This window comes from Leucoraja erinacea, chromosome 3 (genome assembly GCF_028641065.1).
Source record: "Leucoraja erinacea ecotype New England chromosome 3, Leri_hhj_1, whole genome shotgun sequence".
Lineage (NCBI taxonomy): Eukaryota > Metazoa > Chordata > Chondrichthyes > Rajiformes > Rajidae > Leucoraja > Leucoraja erinaceus.
In genome coordinates, this window is record NC_073379.1 from 26,024,312 (window position 1) to 26,044,152 (window position 19,841).

General features: G+C 45.3%; 1 protein-coding gene across 2 annotated transcripts in view; it reads right to left on the bottom strand.

Moving 5' to 3' along the window:
• Positions 1-19,841, bottom strand: part of galntl6 (polypeptide N-acetylgalactosaminyltransferase like 6) — a 799,191-nt gene that overhangs the window by 449,132 nt on the left and 330,218 nt on the right. For both annotated transcript variants that reach the window (XM_055632320.1, XM_055632321.1), the window contains one exon: positions 3,289-3,455. In XM_055632320.1, the coding sequence (XP_055488295.1) occupies positions 3,289-3,455 (167 nt within the window). The remainder of the gene's footprint in view (positions 1-3,288; positions 3,456-19,841) is intronic.

Below are 19,841 nucleotides of genomic sequence, written 5' to 3' on the forward strand. Positions count from 1 at the left end.
AGTTCCTTCCTACACCCTAAATCTCCTGACTATTGTTTAGCAATGCTGCTGAAAAACACCTTGGAGGTTTTTGCAGCTATATCAGTAGTAGCTACTGATTATACATCTTTAATTTCTGTTTCACCTTCTGGAGCACAATAGTCATTCCAATCCAAAACAACTGGCAATAATTCTGTGACAATACTCAAGGTAGGTCACATTGGCAGAAATGATTCTACACCCACATGACCCAACAAGTGCAAGGAAAACTCAGACAAGTAAGATATATAACCAAGTGCAAATCTATTTATGGCTCACCTGTGTACTCCATTCACTGCAGGGTCACTTGAACTTGTCTATGTGACTGAAGGCCTCAGCAAAGTACAAAGAGTAAAGATATACAGTAACAATAATATAGAAACAGGAGCAACATGTTCTGTGAGCTAACTCCAGTAACGCATGTTGGTCTCATAAGCCTTGTTCTTAAACTAAGGACATGGAACCACCTCCAGACTTGGCTCCGACCCACCGGCGTCACTGACACGAGGCCGTGCAGATGGTTGCCAGACCCCGGCTGCGGCAGGCAGCCAGCCGTGGATCCCGCCTGGAGTGAGACGAGGCTCTTCTCCCGCTCGCCCCCGAAGTGGAAGGAGGAGAAAGTCGGCGACAAAGGCAGAGGATGGACAAAGGGCCGATGGTACGAGGTTCGGGGGGGGGGGTGGTGTGCCTAACCTCCCATGCCGTTAAAGGTCCTTCTGAGGCACCCCCAGGCATGTAAGCAGAAGGACCGGAGTAGAGAGGGACTAGCGGCTGGTGAACTGTATGAGGGGGAGAGGCGGTCGGGTCAAAGGCAGGACGCAGAGAGGAGGGTGGGCCATCGAGGACAAAGAGGGACTTGGTGGGGAGGGAGCCACAGAAAACAACGAGGGACCCGGCAGGAGGAGGCCTCTGAGAACAAAGAGGGACCATTGAGACCATAATGAGTACATTTTTAACTTTGTCGGTGCCAGTTAAGTAGCAGCTCTGCATACTTAGTGTATTCTTTAAAAAAACAAAGTAGTTCTCTGTACCTAGGTACATGTGACAATAAAATACCATTGAATCATTGTATATAGCAATACAGAATTTAGAATTTTATTAAAGTCTCCCAGCACCAATAGGTAAGAGAGTGTTTCAGATTTCAACTGTAGATTTCATGAAGAAATTCCTAAACAGCCTAGCGCAAATGTAATGTCACAAATGAAAAAAAAAGACGCATTTAATAACACGCACATTTCAAATTGGAAATAACATGACTCTAAAAGGCTAGAGGCAATTCAATGCACAAGTTTAACCAAACAACTAATTGACCACCAATGAAGCGATGGCTCAGACCTTTGAAAAATATCATCTGTTAACAGCTGCAAGTGTGCCCTTTGCTTCTTAGCTTGTCATGCACCACACGTTTTCTGCGTTATCTGAATTAAAATGAGTACTGTTGTCAATTTACACTCAAAGGCCATGGGTTAGTGTTAGCGAGGTTAATGCAGGAAAGCAACGGTCACTTTATGTGAGATTTGGCGTACAAGTCAACGACGGTCAAGAGCGGAACTTGCTATCAAAACATGGAGGGGACGGGGGGACACAATTTTTTGGCGGCCACGCGCGCATGCGCACACTCACACTCACACACACGCGCGAGGCTTTGGAGGCTCAATCCAGCGCTAAAAGCGGAGATTTTATAATCGGGATCACAAAAACTTGGGGGGTTGTCCCCCACCTCTCAAAACATGGGGGGGGGGGAACATGTCCCCTCTGGCCCCCCCAGGTTTTCCACCCCTGACGACGGTGAACCAATGGAAACCATTTTCCACTTCTCTCAGAGAACCACTTTTCCAAATCGGTAGCTATTTCAGTTGCAACGATGAAAACTCCTCTCATTCTCATGAGCCAAGGCTGTGAAGTAAGGCACAGTATCTTATAGAAAATATGGAAACACAGAAAATAGGTGTAGGTGTAGACCATTCGGCCCTTTGAACCAGTACCGCCAGTCAATATGATCATGACTGATCATCCTAAATCAGTACCCCGTTCCTGCTTTCTCTCCATATCCCTTGATCCCTTTGAGCTAAATCTAACTCTCTCTTGAATACAACATCTCAGGTTGTTCCTATGAAGCTTCCTTCCATTTCCCCCACACCTGACCCTATTGATTTCCGAGATAGACCTCAGATCATAACTTTGGTGTGTAGCTGTCTTCTTCAATGATTGTTGCTCTGCCTCTTCCTCCAATTCCCTCTCCTTTAGATTCCTGTTGTGCACATGAATAATACTTCTGAAGAAGACATTAGTTATGCTCTCTGTCTCTTTACTCTGTCGGCCAAAACACTTTTGATCCAGAACGTGAACTCTGTTTCTCTCTCCAAGGACGCTCCCTGTAATGTTAAGTGTTTTCAGCATTCTAGATGGCGTCTAGAATGTTTTACCTCTCCGCCTTTTATCTCCATCTGCCCGCCCCCTTCTGATTTGATGTTCACCGTCTCTGAGTAATGTTCATATATTCAGTCGTTCAGTCTGGTTGGGTGAAGGGGTAAGGCAAACCCATCTTTCCCCAAAGTCAAAAATTGCTTCCTCTGTATCAACATCAACTCACAGCCACAGCATTTGCAGCACGGGTTTACCTTCAAAGCTAAAAACTGGGGGTGGAACAACATTGAATGACCCAGTCATCTCCCACAAGATGCCCCACTCTGGAAACTCTGGGCTATTATTACAGTAGATTACACAAAAAAACAGACTTGTAAACAGCTACACGGGAGCCTGCCTCTGTGATGACCAGGGATACTAGTCACTGTGGCATTCTTGAGTAAACCTGGATGCTGCATTCTAAAGGTTGACTAATGTAACCTGAATGTTCCATTGCCTGTGTCAATACAACTCCCCAGGATACTTGGTATTTACGCTGCATTTGGAGTCAACGCATCAAGGTAGCATTAGCCATTACTTAAGTAAAGTCTTCAGAAAACATTGGTAGAAATCCATCCTCTGCCGATGCATTGAAACAGAAACTCAATATTGTAACATGCATGCTAAATTTTACTCGGAGACTCTTTTGAAGTCTGGAGACCACAGAAGCAGGGTTCAATGTCGGCAGGTTATAACACGGGGCCAAGCAAGTTGTTATATCTCATTTTTATCCTTGGTGGCAACATATCAAAATATATACAACATTGCACATTGTGAGTTCAAGTTCAGCAAGCCAGGAGTATAACAACACAGAGGGCCACTTAGAGGGGGGGCGAGCAAAGCAGTGCCCACACCGTCACTTACCCCTGTCGCTGAAGTCGTCCACCAGAATGATTTCTGCCACCAACTGATCTGGCGAGCGGTTGACCACGCTGTACACTGTCCGCAGGAGCGACGACCATCCCTCGTTGTGGAAGGGGATGATGATGCTGGTGTTCGGCAACTTCTCCAGGTACAGTTTCTGCTTGCAGCTAGGGAGGAAGGGAAACAGCTGGTTGGGCACAGAAAGAACAGGCGACAAGGTGGCGCAGCGGTAGAGTTGCTGCCTTACAGCGCCAGAGACCCAGGTTCAATCCTGACTACTGGTGCTGTCTGTACGGAGTTTGAACGTTCTCCCTGTGACCGCGTGGGTTTTCTCCAGGATCTCCGGTTTCAAAAGACAATAGGTGCAGGAGTAGGCCATTTGGCCCTTTCGAGCCAGCACCGCCATTCAATGTGATCATGGCTGATCATCCCCAATCAGTACCCGGTTCCTGCCTTCTCCCCATATCTCCTGACTCCGCTATCTTTAAGAGCCCTATCCAGCTCTTAAAAGAATCCAGAAAACTAGCCTCCACTGCCCTCTGAGGCAGAGAATTCCAGATTCACAACTCTCTGCATGAAAATCTGTTTCCTCTCCTCCATTCTAAATGGCTTACCACCTACACTCCAAAGACGTACAGGTTTGTAGGTTATTTGACTACGATGCTTTCAAGAGAAAGCTAGATAGGGCTCTTAAAAATAGTGGAGTCAGGGATATGGGGAGAAGGCAGGAACGGGGTACTGATTGGGGATGATCAGCCATGATCACATTGAATGGCGGTGCTGGCTCGAAGGGCCGAATGGCCTACTCCTGCACCTATTGTCTATTGATAAAATAGTACCTAGTGTATAGGATAGTGTCACGGGGTGATTGCTGGTCGGCACAGACTCAGTGGGTAGAAGAGCCTGTTTCCACGCCGACCAGTGACCAATGACCAGTCAGTAGCTAGCACTATCTCTCAAGTCTAAAGTAAAGAGAGGAATCTGTGTTGATTGTTCATACAAGGAACTGCAGAGGCTGGTTTACACAAAAAGACAACCAGTGCTGGAGTAACCCAGCGGGACAGGCAGCATCTCTGGAGAGAAGGAATGGGTGACATTTCGGGTCGAGACCCTTCTTCAGACTGATGGATAGGTGATGTTTCCAGTTGGGTCGGGACCCTTCACACAACATACATAAATTGTACACAAATTACACACAAATTCTAGAAGACGGGAAAAGAAAAAATTGAGCAAAATACTAAACATCCGAGCAAAACACAGTTAGAAAACAAGTCCACAGCAGTGCAAGAGATATTCCATTGTGTTCTGTTGCCATTATAGGATTCGGGTGGCTAAAGCCTACTGGATCTCTCGGTTGCTAACCACATCGACTCCTCTTCCCTTTCCCACGCTGACCTTTCTGTCCTCTGGGCCTCTGCCATTGCCAGAGTGTTTCTGGGCCTCCTCCATTGCCAGAGTGAGGCCACATGGAGGAACAGCACCTCATATTCTACTTGGGGAGCTTGCAACCCAATGGTATGAACATCGAGTTCTCCAATCGCAGGTAACTGCAACCCGAGGAGAGGCGAGGAAACCGGGGTCTGGCCATGTGGTCGACTGGGGGAGGCCACCCCAGGGCACAAAGGTGGACGGACGAGGAGAGGGACGTGGGTTTGTTGGTCGATCCAGATGTCCAAGGAAGGCGATGGCTAATGGCTCGCAGCAGCCTGGGGCTTGCCTGGAACGGGCATCGCTCATAACACCTAGAGCGCGGCCTGGACTCCAACAATGTTGCCAAAACATGCCACCTCTTGCATGCGGGCTCAGTAGCCTGTTTCTGTAGCCTTTGCTAATCGACGATCGGGGGTAGGTAGGGAAATACTGTCCTGGACTATATGTAAGAAAATAGTTTCATGTGACAATAAAAGCACCATAGAACCATTGAAAATGTTGCCAGTCCATTATCTCCAGAGATGCTGACTGACCAGCTGAGTCACTCCAGCACATAGTGTTTGTTTTTCACATTGAACACTCCCCCCCCCACACCTCAAGTTCTCCGATGCAGTCCTTTTGAAAACTAAAGAGCCAAAGAGGTAGATAGTAAGGTCAATAAGGGAAGGGAGGGTCTGGGAATCATAAGTCCTTTGGGATACTGTAGTGTAGTGGTTAAGTTATTGGACAACCAGAGTTTTAGACAAATGAACCAGATACATGAGTTCAAATCCCCCCACGGCATTTGAGTATTTAAATGAATCAGGTTTAAGGAAAAGGCTTACAAAGCAAATACAAGATCATAAAACATCTTTTGTCCTTGCAGGAAGGTAGACTGTCCTGTAGGTAACTCCAGATTTGCCCAGAAGTATTTTATTTTTTAGATACAACATGGATACAGGCCCTTCGTCCCACTGAGTCCATGCCGACCATCAATCACCTGTTCACACTACTATGTTATCCCACTTTCTCATCGACTCCCTACACACTAGGGATAATTTACAGAGGCCAATTCTCCGACAAACCCGCACATCGTTGGGATGTGGTGGAAGCCGAAGCACCCGGAGGAAAGCCATGGCATCACAGGGAGAACGTGCAAACTCCACAAAGACAGCATCCGAGGTCAGGATCGAACCCAGGTCTCTGGCGCCATAAACAGCAACTCTACCTTTCCAGTTCAGAGGCAAAAGGGGACGATGAACTAATAATGGCATCACCACATTTAGTGACTGAATCAGAAAAAGTGTCAAATGGAGGTTATTGTCAGATGAACTAATATGGTGAGGTACAGGTGGAATGAAACTTGCTTGCAGCAGTATCACAGGCACATAGACTCAGACAACACACTAAAGCAAATTCAACATCAATTATACATCAATTATATCAGACAGTGAAATGAAAAAGGCAGAGCAAAACACAATGAGAAATGCATGTCCATGGTAGTGCAAGAGGTGAACTGCACTGCAGTAGGATTAGGATTTTGCAGGCTGGTTCAAGAACCTGATGGTTGTAGAAAAGTAGCTGTTTCTGAACCTGATGATGTGGGACTTCAGACTAGTGTAGGGGTGGTACGGTAGCTCAACGGTAGAGTTGCTGCCTTACTGCGCCAGAGACCCGGGTTCAATCCTGACTATGGGTCCTATTTTGTACGGAGTTTGTACGTTCTCCCCATGACCGTGTGGGTTTTCTCCGGGATGTCCAGTATCCTCCCACACTCCAAAGACGTACAGGTTTGTAGGTTACTTGGGTTGGTATAATTGTAAACTTGTCCCTCGTGTGTATAGGATAGGGTAAGTGTGTGGGGATCGCTCGTCAGCGTGGACTCGGTGGGCCGAAAGGCCTGTTTCAACGTTGTATCTCTAAATAAAACTAGATGGAGCATGTTGGTCGGCGGGAGCAAGTTGGGCCGAGGTGCCTGATTCCACATTGTCTACATATATATCGTTCCGTTTCAGGACAAATGACAATAAAACACTCTTGACTCCTGTACCGTTTGGAATATATTTGGGCAGCTCCTGACCCTCTAGTTTGCGATCAGAGGGCAACATTGATCCAAGTCACTTATCAGCTACTTTGTGGAAGATATGAACAACTTTGCATTCTTGAGTCTTGAGATAAACGGGAGACTGCTTCTTACGGCGAGCATCGGGGAAGAGGCAAACCAACTCGTCCAAATTCATTCTGCAAACAACTCCCTTCCCAATTATTTATCCGAGTCCCAATACTCTGTGGAAATTTGGAACAAGCGATGTATATCAAGACAAATTATGCAATCAAACCTCAAGTTGAAGTTTGCGCATCCTTAGCGAGATTCGCCTTATTCTTTGAACAGACTCTCTGTCCCCTGAGGCTGCATCTACCATTGTCAGATGTGCTGCATCGCTTATGCAAGGAGCCCAGGGTTGTTTTAAGGAGCATAAATGAAGCAGCTCTGTTTAAAATGGATACTTGCATTGAAATGAGCTTGTTTTGCATTCAAGCCCAGGTATTAGGGAGATGTTATTCCTTATTACTAGTTCTTAGTGTTACCTGCACTGACATGTTCTATACTCAGACCTTGCATAAATAGAACATAGAACAAGGGACAGTACGGCACAGGCCCTTCAGTCCACATTGTCTCTGTGAACATGATGCCAAGATAAACTAATCTCATCTGCCTGCAGATCATCCACAATGCTCCATTCCCTGCATATCACCATACATAAGTAAAAACCGCTTAAACACCACCATTGTTTCAGCCTCCACCACCACCACCACCCCTGACAATGCAATCCAGGAATCCACCACTCTCTATGTAAAAAACCTGTCCTGTACATTCCCGGGATGGCGGGACTGCCATATATGCATGGACTGGAGCGGCTGGGCTTGTATACTCTGGAATGTAGAAGGATGAGAGGGTATCTTATTGAAACATACAAGATTATTGAGGGATTGGACACTAGTGAGGTAGGAAAAATGTTCCCGATATTAGGGGAGTCCAGAACCAGGGGCCACAGTTTAAGAATAAGGGGTAGGCCATTTAGAACGGAGATGAGGAAAAACTTTTTGACCCAGAGATTTGTGAATCTGTGGAATTTGCTGCCTCAGAAGGAACGGGGTACAGAATGTGGATGATCAGCCATGACCACAGTGAATAGCGGCGCTGGCTCGAAGGGCTGAATAACCCACTCCTACACCTTTTGTCTATTGTCTATTGTCTCCATCTCTTTTAAACGTTGCCATTTTCAACCCTAAAGCAATGCCCTCTTCTTTGATATTTCAACCCTGGGGAAAGGTTCTGAATGTCTACCCTGTCTCTGCCTCTCATCATTTTACATATGTCTACCAGGTCTCCTCTCCACCTTTGGCTTTACGGAGAAAGCAATCCAATCTGTCCAACGTCTCCTTGTTGTGAACACCCTCTAATCCAGGCATCATGCTTATAAACCTCTTCTGCATCCTCTCCAAAGCCTCTGCATCTTTACTGTAATGGGACGACCAGGACTGTATACAATACTCAAAATGTAGCCTAACAAAGTCCTATATAATGCTTCATGACTTCCTGACTCTTATATGGGAAATTCCTGACTCTTAGATGTCATCATACAAACCAACCTCACTTCCACTGGAAGGTCTGATGAAGGGTTCCAAACTAAAAAGCCACCAATCCTTTCTTTCCAGAGGTGCTACCTGACACCCGAGTTATTCCAGCACTTAGTACAACACCCTTCCATTGACTCCATCTTCACTTCATGCTGCCTCGGCAAGGCCACCAGCATAATCAAGGACGAGTCTCACCCTGGCCACTCCCTTTTTCCCCCTCTCCCATCAGGCAAGAGGTGTAGAATTGCGAAAACGCACACCTCCAGATTCAGGGACAGTTTCTTCTCAGCTGTCTCCAGGCAACTGAACCATCCTACCAATAATTAGAGAGCGGTCCTGACCTACCATCTACATCATTGGAGACCCTCGGACTATCTTGAATCGGACATTACTGGACTTTATCTTGCACTATACGTTATTCCCATTATCCCCTATTTGTACACTGAGAACGGCTCGATTGTAATCATGTATAGTATTTCCGCTGACTGGATAGCACTCAGTAGCCTCTCACTGTACCTCTGTACATGTGACAATAAACTAAACCAAACTATTTATAACCCGTGAATAAGTGAGTGGTTTGGGGTGACAGTGTGGTAGAGCTCAAAGAATTGCAGCCTCACAACTCCAGCGACTTGGGTTCAAGCCTTACCACCAGTACAATTTGTGTGGAGTTTGCACGTGCTCCCAGTAACCCTGTACGTTTTGATTACTTGTGTTCCATTTTTCTCCCACATTCCCAAAACAAACAGGTTAGTAGGTTATCTACCCACTGTGAATTGCCTCCAGAGTAGGTGGATTGGAAATCAATGGAAACTGGTTGGCACGGATTTAGTGGGCCAAAATACTCCACTAGGGGCACAGCTTTGATGGCAGCCTCTGCCTACAGTCCATCAGTTTTTTCTATCTTTTTTTTATTTTAGTCTGTCTTAACAGTTTATTTTGGAGGTTTCTTTAGTTTTTCTATGTGGGGGAGGGGGGGGTAGGGTAAGGGGGAAACTGACACAGTCACTTCCTGGCGAGGATGCGACTATTCTCGGAGTCGCGTCCTCGCCCCCCTCATCGCGGCCTACCAACTGGATTGGTGCGTCCTTTCCTGCCGGGGATGGCGGAGCGGACCAGAGCTTCAGCAGTGGCGGCGCAGCGCTGGATTCTTTGCGAAGCGGGCGATGCCTACCTGGATCGCCATTTGAAGCTCCGGAGTGTTGGGACTACTGCTTCAACATCGCGGAGCCGTGGTTCATGGGGCTCCCAGTGCAGGCGGCGCTGACTCCGGCGTCGCAGAGTCCTGGGGTCCCTTTGCCGGGGGCTGCCGGCATGGGTCTCGGAGCTCCAAGCCACTGAGGTTGTTCTCCCGGTCCGACTTCGGAGTCCAATCATCCCGGCGAGCGGGCCTGAACATCGGGCCGCCCGTAGCGGCAACTGCGGAGGGCTCGGGAGGCCCCGGCCATGGGTGAACATCAAAGATCATCAGAGGAAGATGACTGAACTTTTTGTGCCTTCCCTCACAATGGGAAACTTTGATTCTGCTGTGTGGGGATGTTTTATGTTGGAGTCTATCGTGTGTTGTGTTCTTTTTTTAATTCCTATGGCTCTATGGTGACCACACATTTCACTGTACCAATTGGTACATGTGACAAATAAATAGATATTTTATCTTGTAAAAGGCCTGTTTCCACACTGTTTCTCGAAAGTCGAAAGTCTACATTCAATAATTTGGTTTGAACTGCTTTCTGTGGCAGTGAATTCCATAGGGCCACCACTCTCCAGAACAAGACATTACTTCTCATTTTAATTTCAATATTGAATTCTGGCTTATATTAATAACACAAACATAGTTGCTCACTGATGTTGAATACACAGGTTGTATGCTACATTATATAATAATAAAGAACTGCAGGTGCTGGTTGAAGTAGAAAAGGAAGATGAGTAGTTAGTAACATGTTTAACCCGAGAGCTTATGTACTGGGAAAAGAGGCCATCACTTAAGGATGTTGGAAGAGGTCATAAAAAGAATTGTAAGATGAAAATACAGATGTTGGCTGACACTGAAGATAGACATAAATGCTGGAGTAACTCAGCGGGTCAGGCAGCATCTCTGGAGAAAAGGAATAGGTGACGTTACTTGTCGAGACCCTACTTCAGACTCTTCTTCAGTGTTTCCCAGTGCACATTGTTAATGCCCGACCTGTTTGAGAAACTCACCACCGCTCTACAAGATGGTCTTTGCGTCTCTTCCTATGTGAGCCTTAATTAAGAGGGCAACTGGGCCCCACATGAAAGCCAGATTCAGGGTACAGGTTAATTCCCTTCAACACTGGTTTATACCAAAGATAGACACAGAGTGCTGGAGTAACTCAGCTGGTCAGGCAGCATCTCTGGGGAACGCGAATCTAGGTGGCATTTCAGGTCGGGATCCTTCCTCAGATTATGTATGCTACATTTTTGTAATTGGAACAATGACTATCCTTCAAGAAGGTCTCCCTAGCCTGCAAGATGTTCTGGAAAATACTTAGCTTTGTGACAGGTGCAAAATAAATGTTTAGTTTAGTTTATGGCCATGTACACCGAGGTCCAATGAACAGCTTTTGTTGCATGCTAACCAGTCAATGGAAAGACTTGGTGTGATTACAATCGAGCCATCCACAATGTACAGATATATGATAGAGGGAATAACGTTCAATACAAAATAAAGTCCAGTAAAGTCCAATTAAAGATAGTCCGAGGGTCTCCAATGAGAATTGGTTTCTGTGCATTGCCCCTAGTATGTGGGACATAGAACTAGTGATTGAAGGTCGATGTGGACCCGGTGGTCTGATTAAAGATAGTCCAAACAGGTAGATAGCAGCCCAAATGCAAGTTTTTTTCTCGGCTTGCGGCTGATTTGTGCAGATGTGAAAATGAAAGGAGACCTGGGCTCTGAAGCAACAGCACAAGCTGTCTGATTGAGCCGACAGTCAATGTCAGCACAGTGTTAGAGGTGGAGGGGGCAGCTTGAATTTTTTTATAAATGGAGTCTCGCATCAGCTGACCTCCACATTCTCTGAGTAGATTGGGTAATGAGGTAAGGCGATGTTGTGGTTTACATTACTGGAGGTCTGGCCTAATTATCTGGAAACAGACCCGATTCACTGCAGCTGATGTCCTCAACCTCGGGGGCATCTGAATGCTTACGTGATAACACCCTAAACGCATACATAAATGTGCCTTCTCTGATGAGTTCTGAGGCCATACTTTGTTAACATTGGCCTCAGCACAACTACGCAGAGGTACTGCTATCCTGACAGTGACTCGAGATATGACGGATGGGTGGCATAGTGGTAAAGTTGCTGCCTTGCAGCGCCAGAGATCCGGATTTGATCCCGACCACGGTGCTGTCTGTGCGAAATTTGCACGTTCTCCCCATAACCACGTGGTTTTTCTCCGGGTGCTCTGGTTTCCTCCCACACTCAAGAGATTTACAAGCTTGTAGGCTAATTGGCTTCTGTAAATTGTCCCTAATGTGTGTAGGATAGTGCAAGTGTATGGGATTATCGCTGTTTAGTATGGGACTCGGTGGGCAGAAGGACTGGTATCTCAAAAGTAAAATAAATAACTAAAGGATCAGAACCAAGAACACCAGAATGATTCTGGTAGATCAGAAAACATGACTGATTTTGGAATGACATTCCCCTTGAAATTTACTTTAACTAACACAGATAAAAGCAGTTGGAAGTATGTTATTTGGTGGCATTTCAGGTCGGGATCCTTCCTCAGATTATGTATGCTACATTTTTGTAATTGGAACATAACAAATCAGGCTATGACAGAGCTTTGGCAGAGTAGATGAAGGAGAATACAAAGAGATTTTAAAAGTATAAGGGGTAAAGTGTGATTAATGTAATAAGGCCCCCTCACAGACTAAAATGGATATCTATGTGTGAAGCTGCGGGAGAATGTTGTGGTCCTCAGTGAATAGTTCACTTCTGTTTTTACTGTGAAACTAGGGAAGTTAGGAATGTTAAAAGACATCGGTTCAGTTTAGTTTATTGTCACATGTACCGAGGTACGGTGAAAAGCTTTAGTTGCGTGCTATCCAGTCAGCGGAAGGACAATACATGATTACAATCGACCTATTTACAGTGTATAAATGATACATGATGAGGGAATAAAGTTTAGTGCTAGGTAAAGCCAGTAAAGTCCGATCAAAGATAGTCCGAGGGTCACCAATGAGGTAGATAGTAGTTCAGCACCGCAGCCTCGCGGGTGCCTTGAGGACAGTCAGCAATGCAGTCGAGGAACTGCTGTTCAACTTAAAATGGTTGAAGATGCATACATGCCTTAACAAAGAAATTCCAAGAAAACTGTGGGAAACTAGAGAAGAAATTGCAGAAGCCTTGACTGGGTTATACAGCATACATTATTGGACACAAACTGCTGGAGTAACTCAACAGGTCAGGCAGCATCTCTGGAGAACATGGAGAGGTAATAGAAACATAGAAATTAGGTGCAGGAGTAGGCCATTCGGCCCTTCGAGCCTGCACCATCATTCAATATGATCATGGCTGATCATCCAACTCAGTATCCCGTACCTGCCTTCTCTCCATACCCTCTGATCCCCTTGGCCACAAGGGCCACATCTAACTCCCTCTTAAATATAGCCAATGAACTGGCCTCAATTACCCTCTGTGGCAGAGAGTGCCAGAGATTCACCACTCTCTGTGTGAAAAAAGTTATCCTCATCTCGGTTTTAAAGGATTTCCCCCTTATCCTTAAGCTGTGACCCCTTGTCCTGGACTTCCCCAACATCGGGAACAACCTTCCTGCATCTAGCTTGTCCAACCCCTTAAGAATTTTGTAAGATCCCCTCTCAATCTCCTAAATTCTAGAGAGCATAAACCAAGTCTATCCAGTCTTTCTTCATAAGACAGTCCTGACATCCCAGAAATCAGTCTGTAATGTATCTGGTTGGGACCTATCTGAAGAAGTTAGCCATGTGTGAGGAGCCAGAGGACTGGAGGGTGGTTAAATGCTGTGCCTTCATTTAAGAAGGGCAGCAAAGAATAAACTGGGAACCGTACACTAGTAAGCCTGATGTATGCAGTGGATAGGCTACTGGAGTGAACTCTGAGGGATAAGATGAAGTAGAGGAATCGAGAACCAGAGGACATAGGTTTAAGCTGAGGGGGGAAAGATTTAGTAAGAACCTGAGGGGTAACTTTTACACGCAAAGGGTGGTGGGTATTTGGAACAAGCTGCGGGAAGGTAGTTGAGGCCAGTACTATAGCAGTTTAAGGAACATTTAGACAGGTACATGGATAGGACAGGTTTAGAGAGATATGGGCCAAACGCAGGCAGGTGGGACTAGTGTAGATGGACATGTTGGCCAGTGTGGGCAGGTTGGGCCAAAGGGCCTATTTCCATGCTGTATGACCCGATGACTCCAGTACAGAATCAAGCCCTCCCACCCACCTTGTCCATGCTGAACAATAAGTCTCCATCCACACCATTCCTAGTTACTGCCACTTGGTCCATAGCCTTCTACTCCTTGGCAATTCAAATCCTTGTCTGAATATTTCTTAAATGTGGTGAGGTAATCTGCCACCACCACTCTCTCAGACAGTGCATTCCATCTTCCAACTCCCTCTGAGTGAAAATAATCTTTCTCAGATCCTACTAAACTTTTTACTCCTCACTGTGAACCTATGCTCTAGATCCATCTTCCATGCTGGTCATCTTGCTAGTTCCACTGTCACTTCCACAGCCAACAATTGACCATTGTGGGCTCCACCTTTCCTTGGTGATTGGTGCCAGCTCTATTTGTTCTGAACCTTTTCATACCTCTAGTTTCTCTCCCCCTGACTCTCCAGCTGAAGAAGAGTTTCGACCCGAAACATCACCTATTCCTTTTTTCCAGAGATGCTGTCTGATCCGCTAAGTTACTCCAGCATTTTGTGTCTATCTTCCTTCTAATCTTAGATATGTGTATGAGGTTTTCAGAAGCCAGTGTCCTAAATCGTGGTGGCGTTAGATGACATTGCAGAGTAAATATTTAGTTCAAGGTCAACTCTGATGCCGTGACCAGATTAATTTGATACTGAAACACAAAGGAAGGTGTGCGAAAAAACTTGGCCAAACAGAGTGGGAGTGATTATATTCAGAGACATGGAAGAGATGAGGATTAGAGGATGTTCAGGAGAGTGAAGCGTTAGATGCTGAAAATAGTTCAAGAGATTAGAAGGCTGTGATGCTCCAGGGATTAGAGAGCAAGGACAAGAACTTTAAAACTTAAGTGTTGTTTTATCGAAAGTCACTCTGAATCAGAAATCATAGAGGTAAAATGTGTGCACAATGTGAGGAAGATTGCAGGCAGCAGATTTTGGACAAACCTAGGAATATTTGGGTTAACTAATGATGAGTGTTTGTCAGCACTGGGCCTATACTGGGAACTCATTGAAACATATAGAATAGTGAAAGGCTTGGATAGAGTGGATGTGGAGAGCATGTTTCCACTAGTGGGAGAGTCTAGGACTATAGGTCATAGCCTCAGAATTAAAGGACGTTCCTTTAGGAAGGAGATGCGGGAAATGTCTTAAGTCAGAAGGTGGTGAATCTGTGGAATTCTTTGCCACAGAGGGCTGTGGAAGACGTCAGTGAATATTTTTAAGGCTGAGATAGATAGATTCTTGATTAGTACCGGTGTCAGAGATTATGGGGAGGAGAATGGGGATAGGAGGGAAAGATAGATCAAACATGATTGAATGGCGGAGTAGATTTGATAGGCCGAATGGCCTAATTCTACTATTCCTTATGACCTTGTCCTTTGGCAGAGTCCTTGTTTCCTCTACACTGCCTGCCCCTCTACCTATCTTAGCATCGTTTGCAAACTTGGCCACAAAGTCTTCAATCCCATTATCCAATTGTGGGAGGAAACTGGATCACCCGGGGAAAACCCACACAATCACGGGAATGATGATCAAACTCCATACAGACAGCACCCGCAGTCAGGATTGAACCCGGGTGTCTGGCGCTGTAAGGAAGCAACTCTACCGCTGTGGTGCTATGCTGCCCTGCGCTGTGAAGTTGACGCAGATCAAGTGGTAAATTCAGACCAGCCAGCATCACCACTACCTGATAGTCTGTGCGGCGTATTGTGACATTGATGGCACTGTGCGTATGATAGAGCAACTGACATTGTCACATCCATTTTTAAGTGTTGGCAGCGGACTAATCATGTTGCTGCATGAAGAGGCACCAGGGGCAAGCCCATTTCAAATGGGATTTTTGTATTAAATTGGAGCACTGCTTTAAAGGCCAAATAACACCCTGTTGCGAGAAGTCACATCATACAGTGATGCAACTACAGCAGACAGGGTATATGTGTGCGCAAGACACTTTGATAATAAAAAATAACATGAACATCGGTTAATTTATCCTATTTTCAAAAAGATAAAACTCCCAAATAAAATTAAAGTAAATATGAAATTGAGGTATGTATGTAACAGAATCCATTTTTGATTTGTTTGGACAATCAAGACCTGATTATTGTTGAAAGCAGTTGAACCTATGGCAGTAATTACTTTTTAGCAGAGAGGTTAAACAAGCAGTGGCAGTAAATCCAGGTTCCAGAAAATGGTGAAGAAAAACACATATATTCAGCTGCTTGAAATATGAATTCAGAGCTCAAGAAACAGAAGGCGAAGCCACGATGGTTAAAGGCGAGTCACGTTGGCTTTTAAAGTCCAGGGACAAAAAGCTTTTGGTGTTTAATCTATTAACAAGATAAGGGGCCTTTTACATCACACCTCAGACCAGGTGAGAAATCATTTTGTTGTTGGCTGGAGATAGTGGGATCTGGAAGATGATTTTGTTTCTCTTTGCGACAAACTAATTATGTTTGAAGAATAACTAAGCCCACCTGAAATTAAACATCAGGGAATTGATAAGAAGTCCAAATATGGAATTGCTATCTAAACAGAGTTGATACAAACCTACAATCTTATTAATAGCTTCTTGCCTCTGTAGTTTAAAGGCAAACAACCAGCATTTATCTCTCCTTCTTTTCTCTTATTCTAACATTACTTTTTGATCTACATCGCAGCCTTGCTCCATCCTTTGCAATACCAATCTTCTAATTCTGCCTCGATTATTCTGAGTCAATCCAACATTGGCAGCAATGCCTCGTTGAAACGTTAATTCTGTCTGTTGCGCCACATGTGCTGTCTGACCTGCTGTACATTTCCAACACTTCCTGCTTTTTATTTCAGATTTTTAGTATCTGCAGAATTTCCTTTGCAAGCTCACAGTTTTGGCATAATCTCAAATTCATAGCCTTACCAAATATTTGTGTTTTCACTCCCCTTTGTACCTCGGACAGAACCTCTGCCACATTCCACCTCAATAGCGGAGGTCTGATTTTAAGCCAATGTAATTTTGATCCATACTTTACAAGGAATAATTCCTCTACACCGTGCTCCAGTTTTCTCGTACATCCCAAAGACATGCGGGTTTGAAGGTTAATTGGCCTTCTGTCAAGTTGCCCTGAGTGTGTAGAGAGTGGATGAGAAAGTAATTTAGGAATAGAGAGTGGAAACAGGGCCTTTCAGTCCACGGAATCCGCGCCGACCTGTGATCACCCGTACACTAGTTCCATCCTACACACACGGGACAATTTACAGCAGCCAATTAGCCTACAAACCTGCATGTCGTTACAGTGTGGGAGGAAATCAGAGACCTAGAGAAGACTCATCATCACAAAGAGAATGTACAAATTCCGTACAGCCAGCACCCGCAGTTAGGATCGAACCCGCTGGGTCACTGGCGCTGTAAGGCAGCAAATCTACCACTGCACCACCAACATAGGGGAATAACATAGATCTAGTGTGAACGGGTGATTGATGGGGTCAGCATAGATTTGGTGGGCCGAAGGGCCAAGTTTCCATGATGCATTTCTAAACTAAATATCACCCCTCTAAATCATCTCAATTAATTACTGTAATTCCTTAATCTCTCATAGTCAAGAAAACACATGCCCGCAATGTCGCCATTTAGATATCCATGTGGTAATTACAGTGGTTAGATTCCAGCGCTGCTAACTATTGATACGGAGACGTGAGTTCATATCCTACCACAGCTCTGGACACATTTAAATCCTAGTCATTGCAACAAAGAGAGCTGTGGGGAAACTCAACCGGTCAGGCAGCACCTGTGGAGGGAAATGTGCAGTCGATGCTTCAGTTGAAAGGCTTCATCCAAACTTCATCGAGAATTAAATATAAATCTGGACACGCAAGAAAATGCAAATGTTGGAATCTGAGGAAATCACCAAGTGCTGGCTTGCAGGGTGAAGTTAGCCCGTCAGTAACACATCTGTCCATTTCCTCCTTGCAAATGTGGTCTCCTTCTAACAAAAAGGGTGGCACAGTGGCACAGCTGGTAGGGCCACTGCCTCAGTGTGCCAGAGCCACATGTTCAATCCTGACCTTAGGTGCCATCTGTGTGGAGTTTGCACGTTTCGCAGGGTTCAGGATTAAAATGGGATTGTGAGGCAGCAGTTCTACCAGCTGTGCCACTGCGACCATAGAACAGAGATCGGGAGAGCAGATCCTGCGACCCACAATGTCTGTGCTGAACATAATGCCAGGACCAACTCTTATCTGCCTGCACATAATCCATTTCCTTCCTTCCCTGCATATGCATGTGTCTATCCAAAAGTATTTTAAGCATGACAATTGTATCTGCCTCCACCACCACCCCCAGCAGCATCTCCCAGGCACCCACCACCCTCTGTGTAAAAAAAAACTTGCTCCACTCATCTCCTTTAAACTTTGCCCCTCTCACCTTATTGCCCTGCCCTGTACTATTTGACATTTCTATCCTGGGAAATAAGTTTAGTTTGGTGATACAGCATGGAAACAGGCCATTTGGGTACCCACCGAGTCTGCGTCGGTGAGTGATCCCGTGCAGAAAGCATCCGTAGTCAGAATTGAACCCGGGTCTCTGATGATGTAAAGCAGCGTGTCTATCCAAAATTCTTTGAACTGCGAGAATCATATCTGCCTCAACCAACATTCCCAACAGCATATTCCAGGCACTTGTTAAAAAACTGGCCTTGCACATCTCCTTTAAAATGTGCCCCTCTCAACGTAAAGCTATACCCTCTACTATTTGTTATTTCTATCCTGGGAAAATGGTTCTGACAGTCATAAGGTCATATGTGATAGGAGCAGAATTAGGCCATTCGGTCCATCGTCTACTCTGCCATTCAATCATGGCTGATCTAACTCTCTCCCCTCAACCCCATTCTCCTGCTTTCTCCCCATGACCCCTGTGTACCCTTACTAATTAAGAATCTATCAATCGCTACCAAAAAATATCCGTTGACTGGGCTTCCACAGCCAAGTCAGTGACAGTGAATTCCATAGATTCACCACCCTCTGACTAATGAAATTTCTCCTCATCTTCCTAAAGGAACATCCTTTTATTACGAGGTCATGACCACTCGTCCTAGACTCTCCCACTAGAGGAAAAATCCTCTCTACACCCACTCTATCCAGGCCTTTCACTATTCAGTAAGTTTCATTGAGGTCCCCCCCTATCCTCACCTCTCATAATTTTCTCTACATCTATCAAGTTGCCCCACACCCAACATTGGCCATTCAGGACTACATCTGACTCCATAACCTCCTCAGTCCAGGAACAATTAGAGATGGGCAGGAAATGACGACATCGTCAGAAAAGCCCACACATCCCGTGGACGAATAAGAAAGATTTAAAAAAGTATGTGGATTAAATGATCTAATTTCAAGTGACTCCTGCATTCTTTTCCCCTCCTCTCTCCTCTCCTCTCCACTCCACCCACCACCCCCCCCCCCCACCCCACCCCACGCTCCCCACACTAGTCGTGCCACCAGTTCCACTGATCACATCCTTGTATCTCTCACATTATCACACCTTCCCCTGCCAACAATGGCCCATTATGTTCACCCTTCCTGAGGTCATCTGTTGCCAACCCTGTTTTGTTCTGTTCTGTCCTCTATCATTCTGTGTGAAGAAGGGTCTCAACCCAAAACATCGCTTGCTCCCTTTCTCCAGAGATGCTGCCTGATCCGCCGATTTACTTCAGCATTTGGTGTCTCTTTTCAGTATAAACCAGCATCTGCAGTTCTTTCCTACACACAAAAAATAAGAAGTGTTTTCCTCAGCAATTGTGAAATCTAATAAGCCTGGAGTCAAAACTTCAGCAATATGGCTTCCAAAATCTTTCCTTGCACAAAATATGCCTGGTGTACATATGGCACCACGACATGAGCTCAAAAAGACTATTGCAACCATCCATGTGAAGGAATAAGAGATAATTGAACAGTCTTTGGGCCTGAGAGGAAGCTGGCATTTGATAACCCACAGAGCTAAAGCACAGGCAACATATTCCAGAGCGTTTGTTTGGGGATTTTTAAAAACGTCGCAAGAATTGCAAATTAGAATTGCCACGGTAAAATATTGCACCATTGAGGGAAAACAGACAC